Source organism: Mirounga leonina, unplaced genomic scaffold, assembly GCF_011800145.1.
Source record: "Mirounga leonina isolate KUSES-001 unplaced genomic scaffold, KU_Mleo_1.0 Mir_200, whole genome shotgun sequence".
Classification (NCBI taxonomy): domain Eukaryota; kingdom Metazoa; phylum Chordata; class Mammalia; order Carnivora; family Phocidae; genus Mirounga; species Mirounga leonina.
In genome coordinates, this window is record NW_023270503.1 from 13,064,543 (window position 1) to 13,079,537 (window position 14,995).

General features: G+C 36.1%; 1 protein-coding gene across 1 annotated transcript in view; it reads right to left on the reverse strand.

Moving 5' to 3' along the window:
* MED13 (mediator complex subunit 13) overlaps window positions 1-14,995 on the reverse strand; it is a 105,654-nt gene that overhangs the window by 4,034 nt on the left and 86,625 nt on the right. The window contains exons 20-29 of the mRNA XM_035026690.1: window positions 14,149-14,611; window positions 12,697-12,916; window positions 11,334-11,525; window positions 10,913-11,136; window positions 8,688-8,830; window positions 8,030-8,188; window positions 7,727-7,915; window positions 5,602-5,750; window positions 3,493-3,666; window positions 749-849 (exon numbers count right to left, since the gene is read on the reverse strand). Of these exons, the coding sequence (XP_034882581.1) occupies window positions 749-849; window positions 3,493-3,666; window positions 5,602-5,750; window positions 7,727-7,915; window positions 8,030-8,188; window positions 8,688-8,830; window positions 10,913-11,136; window positions 11,334-11,525; window positions 12,697-12,916; window positions 14,149-14,611 (2,014 nt within the window). The remainder of the gene's footprint in view (window positions 1-748; window positions 850-3,492; window positions 3,667-5,601; window positions 5,751-7,726; window positions 7,916-8,029; window positions 8,189-8,687; window positions 8,831-10,912; window positions 11,137-11,333; window positions 11,526-12,696; window positions 12,917-14,148; window positions 14,612-14,995) is intronic.

The following is a 14,995-nucleotide window of genomic DNA, read 5'->3' on the forward strand; positions in this document are numbered from 1 at the left end:
GTGTAAGTCATGTATTTACTTTCACTGTAGATTTTGGAAACAGTTCCCAATTATAGCATCTAAGATTCAAAGCTACTTTATTTTATTTTTTTTTTAATTTTTAAAGATTTTATTTATTTATTTGACAGAGACACAGCGAGAGAGGGAACACAAGCAGGGGGAGTGGGAGAGGGAGAAGCAGGCTTCCCGCAGAGCAGGGAGCCCGATGTGGGGCTCGATCCCAGGACCCCGGGATCATGACCTGAGCCGAAGGCAGATGCTTAACGACTGAGCCACCGAGGCGCCCCTTTTTATTTTTTTGAAGACTTTACTTATTCATTTGACAGAGAGAGAGTGCATAAGGAAGGGGCGCCCCAGAGGGAGAGGGAGAAGCAGACTCCCTGCTGAGCAAGGAGCCCGATGCGGGGCTTGATCCCAGGACCCTGGGATCATGACGAGCCGAAGGCAGACGCTTAACCGACTGAGCCACCCAGGTGCCCCTCAAAGCTACTTTAAAAAATGGTGGAAGGTATGGAATAAAGAGTCCTTGGGGAGATTAAAGATTAACTAATTTTCATAAAAAGAACTCTCAAAAGTAGATTACACATGCTAGAAAGAAAAGCACTCATTCTGAATGATGTACTTCATCTAGAGATCCAAGGGTACACAACTGTTAATTATTGCCAAATATGAGAGAAATATGTAAGAATCAACATTATATTCTTTCAAAGATGTAATGGAGAACCTTTAATGGGAAAAGGACTTATACCTGAGGACATCTGAAGTCTGATTTGAGTCAAGTGGGTGGGAGTGTTTACTGTGAAGCAGCTCGTCAGATTGCACTGAAGGCACGTGGAGGTGCAAAGAGGCCTAAAAAAACAGGAAATCAGTCAGCCAAATGGAAAAGTTGTTGGTTTTACCTTATTTTCCCAAGGTCTCGTCCTTGATGAAATACATTTTAGACCTATGTAATGAATGGGCACCACTATAAAGATGTTTGTTCTCCTTGTTTAACCAATTTATTACAGAATTTTTAAGTGCATAACTTATATTCAATCTTACTTTATTTTCGTCACCTCTATGCTTTTGAGACCACATAATAATCCTTAAAAAAGTTATTTAAAAGTTATTTTAAAAGCCATTTAAAGTCATCTATTTTCTGAGTGTAACACGCCTAGATGCGTAAATGTTTAAAGAAGCACTAAACTGATAAACCTGAAGTCTGTCTACAGGTTACATAGAACTTTATGCATATACACGGAAGTCTAGCACCGAAAAATGTTAAGAGGAGTAAGCATATGCAAATATACTGCTTACAAAGCTATAAATTTTAAACAAAGTTACCTATGGTGGAATTGTGAGCACTCTACTACAGTGCATAGTGCCTTCTTTGCCCATGCAATTTCATAATGGAGGCTTGGTGACAACTGTCACACCCATTTTGGTATGACAATGAAGAGTGGAAGAAAGGAATTTCAATTAAAGTGAATCATTTTTTGTTTATTGAGTCAATGTATGTAAAGTGTTAAAAAAAAAAACTATGAGAGATGGAGAAACTTTTAGCAGATCTCATTCTGTATACTGTAAAAGGTACTATTTTATATTTAGGTCATCTCTTCTCTACAACTGTAATATATATATATATATATATATATAAACTCTTGTGTTATATATTCAAGAATATAACCAAAGATATGTATTTTTTTAACTGCCCATAAACTCTTGATTTATAAGTTATAAGCAAAAGTCTCATATGGCATATCACTACAAATCAGATGAATATGGTCAGTACCAGAAATTACCATTTAATTTCTATGATAAAAAGATTTTTTAATCATCTAGGTAACAATCTATTATTTTCCCAAGTAAAGAGAAACACATCAGGTGGTTTTATTGCCTATGGTATAGGAAATAAAATGGAATGTATGACAACAAATGGTGAACAAAATTATGGTAAATTATGCCTTACCTGGTAATTCAGACCAGAAGTCCTAATCTTGTTACACTGTATCTGAGGGTGAATGCCCACTTTACACTATCCTCTCTGCAAATAAATATTGAGTAGAAAAGAATCTGGATAGTCCCTTGGACTTTTTGTAAAGTGGTGTTTCCTAAAAAAATGTTCCGTGAAACACTAAGGTCATGAACTATTCATTGGTGTTACACAATCGCTTTCTGGTGTATTAAAGTAAGTTTGGGAAATAGTAGGTATACAGTGATATTTACTGCTGTTTTTCCAGAAACTTTAATGTGCATACCAACAAAAGGGGGGCAGAAAGCATGTGCAACATTTCCCAAAGGACAAAAGAACCCTTTCTTTTGAAGAAACACCAACGACTACTATTTTGCAGAAACACACTGGGAATATGTTCTTGTAATGAAATCTGTACAGACCACTGTACATATATTGGAAGGGGAAGAAAAGTCCTATGATAAAACTTCATTACCTTGACTGACACTCCCTAAATATATTATTGCATCAATAGTCAATTCAGATCAACAGTTGTTGTATTCTTTATGAATGTGCTACTGAAGTTCAATGCTTAGTCTCAAATGTCACTGACTCAATGGTATGTGGGCCAAGGGTATCAAGATTTAATAGCAACAGGCTTAAGAGAGGACAAGCCTATTGGTTCAGGTACCCACTAAACTATAACCCCCCAAAACTAAAGCATAGTATCCAACTTTTATCCTACATGTAAAAAACAATTGGCAAGAAGTGAGGTTAGCATGACTTCTGGAATAAAACAGTCAACTTCTGGTGCGTGTATGTAAGAATAAGTGAATCAGATCTGAATTTCCTATTTTGGAATAGTAGTAAGCAACAGCAGTAACAAACTCTGGATAGGGCTTTCACATCTCATTGTACCATTTTATAATGTATCTCAACCTCGTTATGTCACTTGCTAATGAACTTGTTTGGATAAATAAGTCACTATGGGTCTGAGAATCTTAGCACTTGAAAACCACTTAATAGTCTAACAGCAATTTACATAAAGCTAGAAAAAAATTTTTAAGGAGGTAGTAAATGGACCTAAATATCAAATATTCTTACAAAATTATGAATCCTTTAATCCCCAAAATATTATGGCATAATAGCAGTATGATGTAATTCAAAGAATAACAGTATAATCATGAAAGGATTATAGTCCTGTAGTCCTGGGTCTACTACCAATTTATGACTTTGGACAAATGAGTTTTTCTGAACTTTAATATGCTCACCTAGAAAATGAAGAGGTTAGATTAAAAGTAATATAAGGTTCACCCAGATTTAAACTTCCATATGTGCAGCTGCAAATAAGAGCAAGGGTCCCAGAAATATGACTTAAGATTAATTAAAAGTTCAAACTTAGTTTCAATTTTTAAAAAGTAGAGCTATTTCATAATTAGATAACTTCCTTGTGATCTTGTCATATTTCAGAATGCATTTAATAAGACCTTAGACACTTCTATTTCTTAGGAATTAAGCCATCAATTAGCATTATTTAGGAACTGGCACAGAAATGGAAATACCTTAAGAAAAAGGGGACACTGATATTGTGCTTGAGGACATGCTGACCAGAACCAGTCAGGTAACGGACCCGCTTTGGCAGTTGATACAAAGTAACCAAGGGCCAATGGTTGCTGAAGAATATTAGTTACTTCATCATGAGATTCTGTTGAAAGTAGTCGATCAGTACCCTGACCCTTAAATAGAGAAAATTAAAAGTGTGTTAGTTCATTTGATATACCTTGGCACTAGATATACAGAATGGTTTATGGCAATCAGTCTATCTTATGACACCAATTTAAAAAAATACTAAAGGATATTGAAAAAAATCAATTGCTATGTACTTAGTAAGAAGATCATAATTAGTAACAATATTAAAAGAATGAGTTTTAAGAGTTATATGAGGAATTAATATACCAACTGTTTAACAAGTTTGTATTATTATGCCGAGCCCATGTTCAATGAATGTGTGTATTAACCTTTCCAGCCAATTGAAAAATACAAAATGTTCAATGAAATTTCTAACTTACTTCCTAATACTCCCTCAAAACTAATTCCTGACCACCACATCTCAATCCAAAAGGTAAATTAAATTTAGCTTTGTTCATCTAACACTATAAAATGCAGTTATTAGTTTTTTGGAAAGCATTATGGCAATAGGAAGGGACAACTATTAAGTGATGCTCATATCCTTCAGATTAGTCCATGTATTTCTTGGTATTTATGTTAATAGATAAAAAGAAGAAAAATGATTATGCATGGAAATGTTCATTGCAACATTGTCTATAACAGAAAAAAATAAAATACTTAAATGTACAACATTCTGGGAATGATATAACAAATTACGGGACAACAACAACGTTAAAAGGTGATTATACTTATTTATATATGTATTGAAAGCTGCAATATAAATACATGTGAAAGAAAGGTAATCCGCTAAAAGTAAAAACGATTTTATTAAAGTGGTGAGATTACTGGTGCTTTTCTATATACATATATATTTTTTCAATAATCTCACTTTTTCAAGGTTTTTATTTTTATGTAATCTCTACACCCAATGTGGGGCTCGACTTAAAACCCCGAAATCAAGAGTTGCATACTTTACTAACTGAGCCAGTCAGGCACCCTAATAATCTCACTTCTTTCCAGTTTAAAAAAAAAAGGAAAGATGTAAGGTAAAACTGGAGGAAGATCCTTATTTTATTCTTAAGATTTTATCTATTTACTTGTCAGAGAGAGAGCGAGCGCGCAGAAGCAGGGAGAGCAGCAGGAAGAGGGAGAAGCAGGCTCCCTGCTGAACAAGGAGATGGATGCATGACTTGATCCCAGGACTCTGGGATCACGACCTGAGCCAAAGGCAGGCGCTTAACTGAGCCACCCAGGTGTCCCGAAAGATCCTTATTTTATTATTTTTTAAAAAGATTTTATTTATTTGACAGAGAGAGACAAAGCGAGAGAGGGAACACAAGCAGGGGGAGTGGGAGAGGGAGAAGCAGGGGCTTCCCATGGAGCAGGGAGCCCAATGTGGGGCTCGATCCCAGGACCCTGGGATCCCTGGGATCATGACCTGAGCCGAAGGCAGACGCTTAACCGACTGAGCTACCCAGGTGCCCCAAGATCCTTATTTTAAAAGGGCAGATTCTAAACATATGCATACTGTAACAATCAAATAACCACTATATATAATTTCACTCAAATAAAGATGTTATTCAAATGAAGCCCAATTAGTTTTGAGTTCAAATAAAAGGACAAGACAGGCTGCTTCCCAAATGCTAAAAATTAAGACAGAGAGAAGCCCTGATTGAATGGCATCTCTTAGGGCATATACTAATTCTCAGATAATCCGATCCTATACCTGATTAGAAGCAATGGTAAAGAGGCAGGAAAACTACAAAAGAAGGACTAAAGCCAAGTAGTCTAGAAAAACATGAAGTCAGGGACAGCAGACCCTTAGAGATTCTCTTTATAATTCACAATTCAAAGTAGTAACATCTGTAAGACAGAGTGCAAGAATGTACTATTAATCTCACTTCTTGTTAATTTCTCAGGAAAAAATAACGTTTTATTTCATATATCAATCCATTAATAAGTTAATGAATGACATTTAGATTAAGCTTTTATAACACGGTTACCTTGCCAGCATCACCTCCATGGGGGTAATGAGATCCTGGAGAATGTACAGGAGACCCCGTTGGAGATGCAGGAAGAATATTAATGATATCAGGGTCAAGATCATCCCCTGTGTCTAATAAATCAAAGATACCCATTCCATCTGCTCCATCTACACAGAAGAAAGAAAAATAAATAAATCCTCCATTTTTCACATCCCGCGGTCATTTTTAGGGGAGGGTTAAAATAAATTAATGAATTTTAACCAAAATGGGTTAATTTAATTAACATCTATTGAATGTCTACCATGTGCCAAGTATTGTTTTAGGAGCCATATAAACAATTATACATTATAAACAAGCATGTGGTAGTGTGAATAATGCCCTCCCCCAAGATGTCCACATCCTAATCCCAGGAATGTGTGAATATGTTACCATAAAGAACTTTGCAGATGTGATCAAGCTAAGGATCTTGAGATGGGGAGATTATTCTGGATTATCCAGGTGGGTCCAATGTAATCACAGGGGTCCTAATAAGAGGGAGGCAGTAGGGTTAGAGTCAGTGATGGAGATGTGATGATGCTACACTGCTGCTGCTGAAAATGGAAGAAGGGGCCATGAGCAAGAGGTGCAGGTGAGCTCTAGAGGCTGGCAAAGGCAAAGGAACAGATTCTCCCTTAGAGCTTCCAGAAAGAACCAACCCTGCAGACACACTGACTTCAGCCCAGTTAAGACTGATTTTAAGCTTTTGATCTCCAGAACTGTAAGATAATAAACATGTGTTGTTTAAAGCTACTAAGCATGTGTCAATTTGCTACAGCAGCAACAGAAAACTAATACAAGACAAACACAGTATGCTGGAAATGAAAATGTATTTAAAATGGACTATGCACAATACTCTAATTCTTTATTAGTATATAAAATACATTCAAGTTATTGTATAACGCACTGAAAGAAGAAAATAATAAATACTCCTTACTTGTGATTTTGTTTCTTTTTCTTTCTTTCTTTCTTTTTTTTTTTTTTTAAGATTTACTTATTTGGGGGTGGGGAGCAGCAGAGGGATAGAAACTCAAGCAGACTCCATGCTGAGCAAAGAGCCTGACACGGGGCTTGATCCCAAGACCCTGAGATCATGACCTGAGCCGAAATCAAGAGCGGGATGCTCAAACGACTGAGGCACCCAGGCGCCCCTTACTTGTGACTTTAGAGATGTGCCATTTTCTAAGGTACCTCAGAGCAACAATGGAATATCATTTATTTTCTCTTCTACTAAAATGTAATCTGTAAGTTTATCTACAAGAGTTATTCCCTACTATGGCAGTTTATGTAAATTATTTTGGCAAATCAACTTAGAAAGGAATATAAAATGTGCTGCAAAGTCTATGGTCTATGTACAGGTAGCAAGCAGCACAGACAAAAACCTGTGCATTTCATGATCAATGTTGCCTTTTAAAAGAAGTAAATATTTATGAGATAATTCACAGCACTAGTTCCAATATCAGTAAAGTAGAAGAATGGTTTTATTAGTATCCTATTGCATTTTTAACCAATTACCACAAACTTGTTGACTCAAAACAACATGCCTTCATTCTCTTACAGTTCTGGGGTCCAAAAGTCCAAAATCAGTTTTACTGGGCTGAAATCAAAGTACTGGTCATTAGGTCAAAATCAGGAACCAGGAGGCCTATGCTCTTTCTGGAGGCTCCAGGGGAAATCCGTTTTCTTCTCTTTTCCAGCATCTAGAACTACATTCCTTGCGTTCCTTGGCTCATGGCCCCTTCCTCCATCTTCAAAGTCAGCAGCACAGGATTATTTCTCTGTGACTTTCCTTCCCTCCATTTCCATCACATGACCTTCTCCTCTTTTGGGCATGATCAAATTTCCCTTTGCTTCCCTCTTATAAGGATACACGTGATTGCATTTAGTGCCCACCTGCATAACCCAGGATAACCTCTCCATCTCAAGATCTTTAACTTAATCACATATGCAAAGTCTTTTTTGGTGGTTATAAGGTTAACACTGATAGGTTTCAGAAACATTTACCGGACAAGGATAGGTTTGGGGAGGCATTCTTCAGCCTAAAATCAGCCACAATCATCCAAGACTTACTTTATATTTGCAAACCTGTAAAGAACAATTCACCTACCATTGTTGGGATTAAAGGCTAAGTCCAAATTTTCAGTGGTATAAGTAGCTGAAGCTACTTGCACAGAAGCCGAAGTAGGGAACACGAGTATATGAGTACATGATGTATCCTGTGGGGTATTTAGCATCTGAGATGTCTGCATATTTAGAGTGGTGCTTCTTCCAAACACAGAACCAGTTGACACAGAATCTGGAAATAAAGAGAATTTATTTTTTCTTTCAATAAAAGAAGAATCAATTTTACATAATACTAGAAACACAAGCACATGAAAAATTAAATCTGATTAAACTAAGGATAGCTAACCTGGCATAATAACAAAAGAGCCTTGGGGTTCCATTGCTACCAAGCAAGCACTGAGAATGCTGGGAGAGTCTGCAGCAGATATACCACACATTCTACACATGTCTTTGAGCCTTTTACTTAGAGACTGCAAGTTTCGACGACTCAGCAAACTGCTCCAATCTGTGGATATCAAGAGTAAAAAAAGAAAAAAAAAAATCCAAAGTAACAGCATTGTTAACGCCCTCTAGAACCAAAGTTAAAACATAATGGTTTTAAAACTAGTGAATTCCTCCAATAGGAGTCATCATCAAGCCAAAAATATTGCTGATGTTACTCAACATCCTTTATCTACCTAACTTTAATGTATGTCAACATCAATTAGTATTTGCTAAACAGGGGATGAGCTGAATAATAAGCAGAAAGAGGAAAAAATAGACAATAAATAAGAATAGTAGCAATAACACTGGTGGTATAGTCAAAATATAAAATGTCCTTTTAAAATTGGAATTAGGCCATCTGTGACCTAGACATATGTGATTCCTCTTTGAAAACAAAACAAAAAACTAGTTTTTATAACCTCTGCATTTTATTCAGAACATATACCCATATGTGGCCTAACAGTGTATTAATTAACATAAAACAGAAGTTGAAGTACTTAACAATCAAAGCACAATTTTACCTTTCAATTCTCCATGACCAATCCTTCCTAAGCGGCCAATTACAACTCTCCACGGTAATGAACTCATTTGTACAAGTCCTAAGCACCACTCCCAAAGTTTCTGTAGACCAAACCTTCTAGCAGATCCTTTTTTCCGACGAGCCCTGTTGTACAGAATAAAGAGACAATTAAATATTCCTAAAAATCATATGAGAACATTTTAAAAGAGCTCAAATCTGTGAAAAACTAGTCCCTCAATTTTAATGCCTGATACTTTTTATGTAAGTCATAAGCAAGAATATACATAAGACCATAGTGTTTAGCATGCTACTTTATGTTTTTCATAATACACATTAAAATAGGTTCTTAAGGGGCGCCTGGGTGGCTCAGTCGTTAAGCATCTGCCTTCGGCTCAGGTCATGATCCCAGCGTCATGGGATCGAGCCCCGCATCGGGCTCCCTGCTCAGCGGGAAGCCTGCTTCTCCCTCTCCCTCTCCCCCTGCTTGTGTTCCCTCTCTCGCGGTCTCTCTGTCAGATAAATAAATAAAACCTTTAAAAAAAAAAAATAGGTTCTTAAAATAAAAATTGTCCATGAACCACCAAAATTCATCAGAAACACTGTTCTACACCAGAGATTGGCAAACTTTTTCTTTAAAGGGCCAATATATTAAGCTTTGCAGGCCATCAAGATTCTGTTGCAACAATAACTCTGCTGCTACAGCATGAAAGCAGCCACAGATAATACTTAAACAAATGCATGTAGCCAGATTTGGCGCATGGGCTGTGGTGTGCCAACCCTTGCTCTATACTTTAGGTTGAAGAATATTAAACAAAAGACTACACTTCTCAGACCAAACAACACTGTTGTGTTTTCTGCACGCATGTCCTTTATCAGGCAAGTACATGACATGAGCACTCTGTGGCTGAGCCATGGCAGCTATGATTTACTGAGTACTTAATACATAGCAAGCATTATGCCCAGTCAATTTACATGTAATACTTCATTTCAGCCTAACAAACCCTAGGAGGGAGATAAAATTATTCTCCCAGTTTTATTTATTTTATTATTTTATTTATTTATTCTCCCAGTATTCTCCCAGTGGAAGCTCAGCTAGCTAAAGCAATTTCCTCAAGATCATATACCCAGTATGTAGGAGAGTTGGGATTTGAACCCACGTCACCATGACTCTGGGGTTGGACCTTTATACCATTATCTCACTTCTACTTTCAGTAAAATGGCAATACTATCTTCATATTGGAAAGGTGGTATTATTCTTTCTCTATTCTTTCTCATCCTTCACAGATAAGCACCCTATTTCCAAAACTCACTTAATGAGCATTTTAAAAAATCAAAATTGTGTCAAGGAAATAAGGTATGAAGTATTTCTCTAAGGTTTATAAAAAATGGTCAATAAATCTTTATAACCAATAATATAAAATTAATGTTTCTATATTCACTTCTTCAGCACCACTATAACCCAATATTCATTAAACATTTCTGCACATAATCAATTTCTGAACTTAAACTGATCTTTATATAATAAAAAAAATAAAGGATACAACCAAACCTCAAAATTGAACATTACTTCATCAACCTGCCTTTCAGGTTCTCTTATGCCATGTTCACTAGCCTTGAAACATGTTACTAGAAATATCTATTAGGTTATAACTTAATATGAGGCTTACCTGTTGTGATCTATTAGTTACAGCCTTGATAAATAACTGAGCATGATATCTAATTACTACCAAGAAGAATTCTAAAAATTTTCAGAAGACATTCCAACACTTAAAAGGAAAATTTTCAGTCAACAATTTTAGTAAAGGAAGTTAACTCAGTTAATTAGGGACTATATTTTAGATGGTACCTGAGAGAAGTAAATGCTATAGGATGCTCTTTTTTAATTGCAGAGGGCTCTCTCGTTCCATTCTTTAAAATTTCTTAGGCTGAAATCATTGCCTCAAGCTTTATTACATAGAATTTAGGGACTTTAATCTCTTTTGTCGGTGTGACAAAGATCACTCAAAATTATTTCTAATTATACAATATATTCACTACCCAAAAAAGTGAAAAGCACGCACAATCCCAAAACTTAATGTACATGACCTTCCAAACAGTTTTCTATTCATTAAAAATGAAAGTGTGTGTGTGTGTGTGTGTGTGTGTGTGAGAGAGAGAGAGAGAGAGAGAGAGAGAGAATTTTTTAAAATGGATGATATAATGATACACTTAAAGAAACAGAGGTACCTATTTGGGACATCGATGTTAATGATACAAGTCTCTAAAAGTTCTCCATATAGATCTGTGCAAGATGCAAGAATCCATCTTTGATCATGTGATAAACAGTAGCCCACGAAAAGAACATTATATTTCTGTCCAGCTTCTCCAAATGTTTCTCCTAGCTCTGTCTGTTTATCCTTCACTGGAGCCAGAATAAAAGGTGGTGTATAAAGTCGAATACACTCTGGTCTCTGTAAAATAAAAAATAAAGGTACTATAGTACTAGCCAATTACAGAAAAATCTTTTATTGAAAATGTGATATATTATCAATACCCAATTATAAGATAATCAGAAAATGAGAACTAAACAAAGAACTGCACTTAGTTTTGTATAAAATCATAAAATGTACAGTTATTCAATAACTTTGGTCAGGGAAAACATACTTACATCAGGACTTTTAAGAGCAGTTTCCATGGCTAAGCCTGGACCAAAGCCAGTCAATGTTTTCACGTTGGTTGATGTTGGAAGTGGTCTCCGACACTGGGTAAAGGCCGAAAAAGCCAGGGATTTTAAATGCTGGGTATAGATTTGTCTATCTTCATGTTTCACAGGTTGCAACAGGTACTGACAAGGAACAATCTAAGAATTATAGGCAAATATTACAAAGGTTAAACTTCCAAAACTAAAAATAAAAAGAACCGTGGGTCTAGAACTCTAAAGACATTTACTAGAAAATTTAAACAAAACCTAATTAAAACTATGTTCTAAAGAATTCTATTTTAGGGGTGCCTGGCTGGCTCAGTCGTTGGGCGTCTGCCTTCGGCTCAGGTCATGATCCCAGGGTCCCGGGATCGAGCCCCGCATCAGGCTCCCTGATCGGCGGGAAGCCTGCTTCTCCCTCTCCCACTCCCCCTGCTTGTGTTCCTGCTGTCGCTCGCTCTCTGTCAAATAAATAAATAAAATTTTTAAAAAAAAAGAAAAGAAAGAATTATATTTTATTATACAGGTTTTTAATAATCAGTTTTACTAACAGGTTATGTAAAAACCTTTTAAAATTTCTACACAGCAGTTAATCAATACTGCCACTGATTAGTCCTACTATAGTCTATAAAGAAATAATTCAATCTCTGCAAACAAGTTAATATCATTAAATTAATTTTTAATTTTTTAAAAGTTATTTATTTTGAGAGAGCGAGAGAGTACGCGTGCGAGGTGGGGGGGGAGGCAGAGGGAGAGAGAGAATCCTCAAGCAGATTTCCCGCTGAGCACGGAGTCTGACAAGGAGCTCAATCATAGGACCCTGAGATCATAACCTGAGCCAAAATCAAGAGTAAGACACTTAACCAACTGAGCTACCCAGCAGCCCACCCCTTTAAAATGTAGGCTCCAGGCCCAGTGTGGAGCTCAATGTAGGGCTTGAACTCATGACCCTGAGATCAAGACATGAGCTAGTAAGATCAAAAGTCAGAAGCTTAACCAACTGAGCCACCCTGGCACCCCTAATATTATTAATTTCTACTTTTACTTGCAATCTATCTTATTTAGAACTCTAGTTTATATAGATCCATGCTCTGGTCTTCTATTTAAGCTTATGAATTTAAAAACTGGTTTATAAAAATAACACAAGAGAAATATTTAATGTACTTAAATGCAACCTTTTTATTCTCATTATTGTGGTATGACTGTAAAGTTTATCTTTTATAAAATACCTAAGGATTCTATTATAATATCACTTAAAGTAAAATATAATAGAACCTGGCTTTAACTTCTGTCTACATCAAACTGTTTAACTTGCAAAAATTACTCTTACCTGTACAGAAACAGTACTCTTAATATGAGGAGGAAGAGTCTGCACCATTTCCAGAAAGCATCGAAGTAGCCCCAAAGTCCATACATTAGAAGAATTAGTGCTCTCATCTTTATTTTCATAGGTAAAAGGGTCAATTATATAAACAACAATTGCAGGTGGATAAGTGATTGCATGTGAATCACCATCTGTGGGGATACCCACTTTATCCCGATCCATCGTGCTAAAATTTAAGGTAGAAATATAGAGTTAGGAAAAAAGTTGTACCATACTTTTTGAGGTAGTATCAAAAAGCAGGTTCTTAATAACCTCTCCCCTTCTTCTGGTGGGGGGTGTCGGAGAGCTTCTCTAAAAATTAAGGGACATCTCTTTCTCTCCAAATAGAATAGTAAACACTGTGCACACAATTTTATGGTATACAAATACCCTTATGTTAAGAGGGCTTGCATTAAAAAAGGGAATAGAATTTTTAAAACCACAGAATATCCAAAAACACTAGAGAGCTTAATGCTTAAGTGATAAAACTGAGACAAAAGATAGTTAACTGAGCTGCTAAAGATGACAAAGCAGAGCCAGACCAGAAAGAAACCAGGTTTTCAGACTTAGTCAATGTTCTACTACATTAATAGCCTTTACATATTCATTTCACACTTTGTAACTTTAATAGTGCACAAGCTTCATTCTTCGATGGTGATATGATTTTTTTAAAACTCCAAATCTATTTAGATGTTCAAGATGAATGCATCAATCTGGGTAAATTAATAGTTTGTTTTTACTCACATAAGTAAGTTTAACTTTGAGCAAAGTGCATCTGGGTAACTGAAAGATATTACTAAGTACTAAGCTCATGTTAACCTAACCTGTAAGTCAAAAGGGAAGCTCACTCAATACCTTCATCATAAAAGGAATAGAGAACTGCAATCATCATTGTTGTCATAAATAACTCACGTGTTTGGAAGCATTGTATAAAGCACTTAATGTACATTATATCCTACTGCTCCCATTTTACAGATAACATGCTCAGAGAAGTCAGACAACTTTCCTAAAGTCACATAGCCAGTAAATGGCAAAGCTGAGATTCAAATCTCTGTATGGCTCTTAATAAGCTCTGAACAGACTGGTTCAGTAGTGACTTCTAAATCATTGTAGTGATTTGCAAAGGCTAATCTACTTAACAGTTATGTCACAGAAGAGATTCAAACATCACAGCATAGTTGAACTAAATGGTTTTAAAGGTCTTAATTCCCATGATGAGATTTTAGGATTCCATGCTAAAGTTTAGGATTCCATGCTAAAATTCCATGCATTATAATTTTAAAGATAAAATAATCAACATTACAAAAACTAAAATTTCAAGGGTGAGATCAAAAAACTCTCCATGTTCATTCACAAGGACTATCTTAGACAGAAAGCAGCATAATATATTTACATTTCTGCAAAGAATAGTAAAGGTACCTTTCAGACACATCAGGATGAGGCTGAGTGGGAAGTGAAGATGATTCTCCAGAAATCCCTGCTGTTTGTAGAGCTGATGACTGTTGCCCTCCTAGCTGGCCGTTCTGAACTGTACTTGCTTGTGTAGACATGGATCCTGTGGCACTACTGTTCATACTGCCAAAGGGTGGAAATGAGGGCAGTTTATTTGATGATACTCCACTATTCAAGTTGGAGGATGATGAAGATGAAGTTGAAGTTGTGGTCAAAGTTGAATTAGCTGTGGCAACTGAAGAAGACATGGTAACACCTGAAGTCATTGTCATAGTGCTGCTTGCTGCAGATGCTAGGGTGGCAGATGGAGTATTAGCATTTCCAGTACTTGTCATCTGAGCTGGAGTAATCAAAGATTGACTTGTAGGGGCAACTAAATTTGGCTGGGAAAGTAGAGAGCTGTCCAAAGGCTGGGAAGCAAGATAAGGACCTAAAGGTAATAAAAACAGGCAGGATATTTAATTCTTTACTTCACTGATTGGTTCTTTTTTTATTCTACTATGTGAATAATAATCTAGTTGATGCTTTTTGGTAATTACCCTCCCTTAGCTGCATGCTAATAATGTAGGAGATAAAGCTTTTTCTTTTGCCCAGAAACTGAAGAAACAAATTTTAAATGTAACTGAAAAAGTAAACAGCATTTTCATACAAAATAAATGGTTCCCATGCAAGTTAACAAAATTGTATTTACTAGATATAATTAATTGAATGAAAACAATATCTAGCAAATTTTCATCAAACCATTCAAAGGGTTCCTAAATCACAAGTTGAATAAACACTGACTAAACTGAGAGCTAACTAGATATAAAATAAA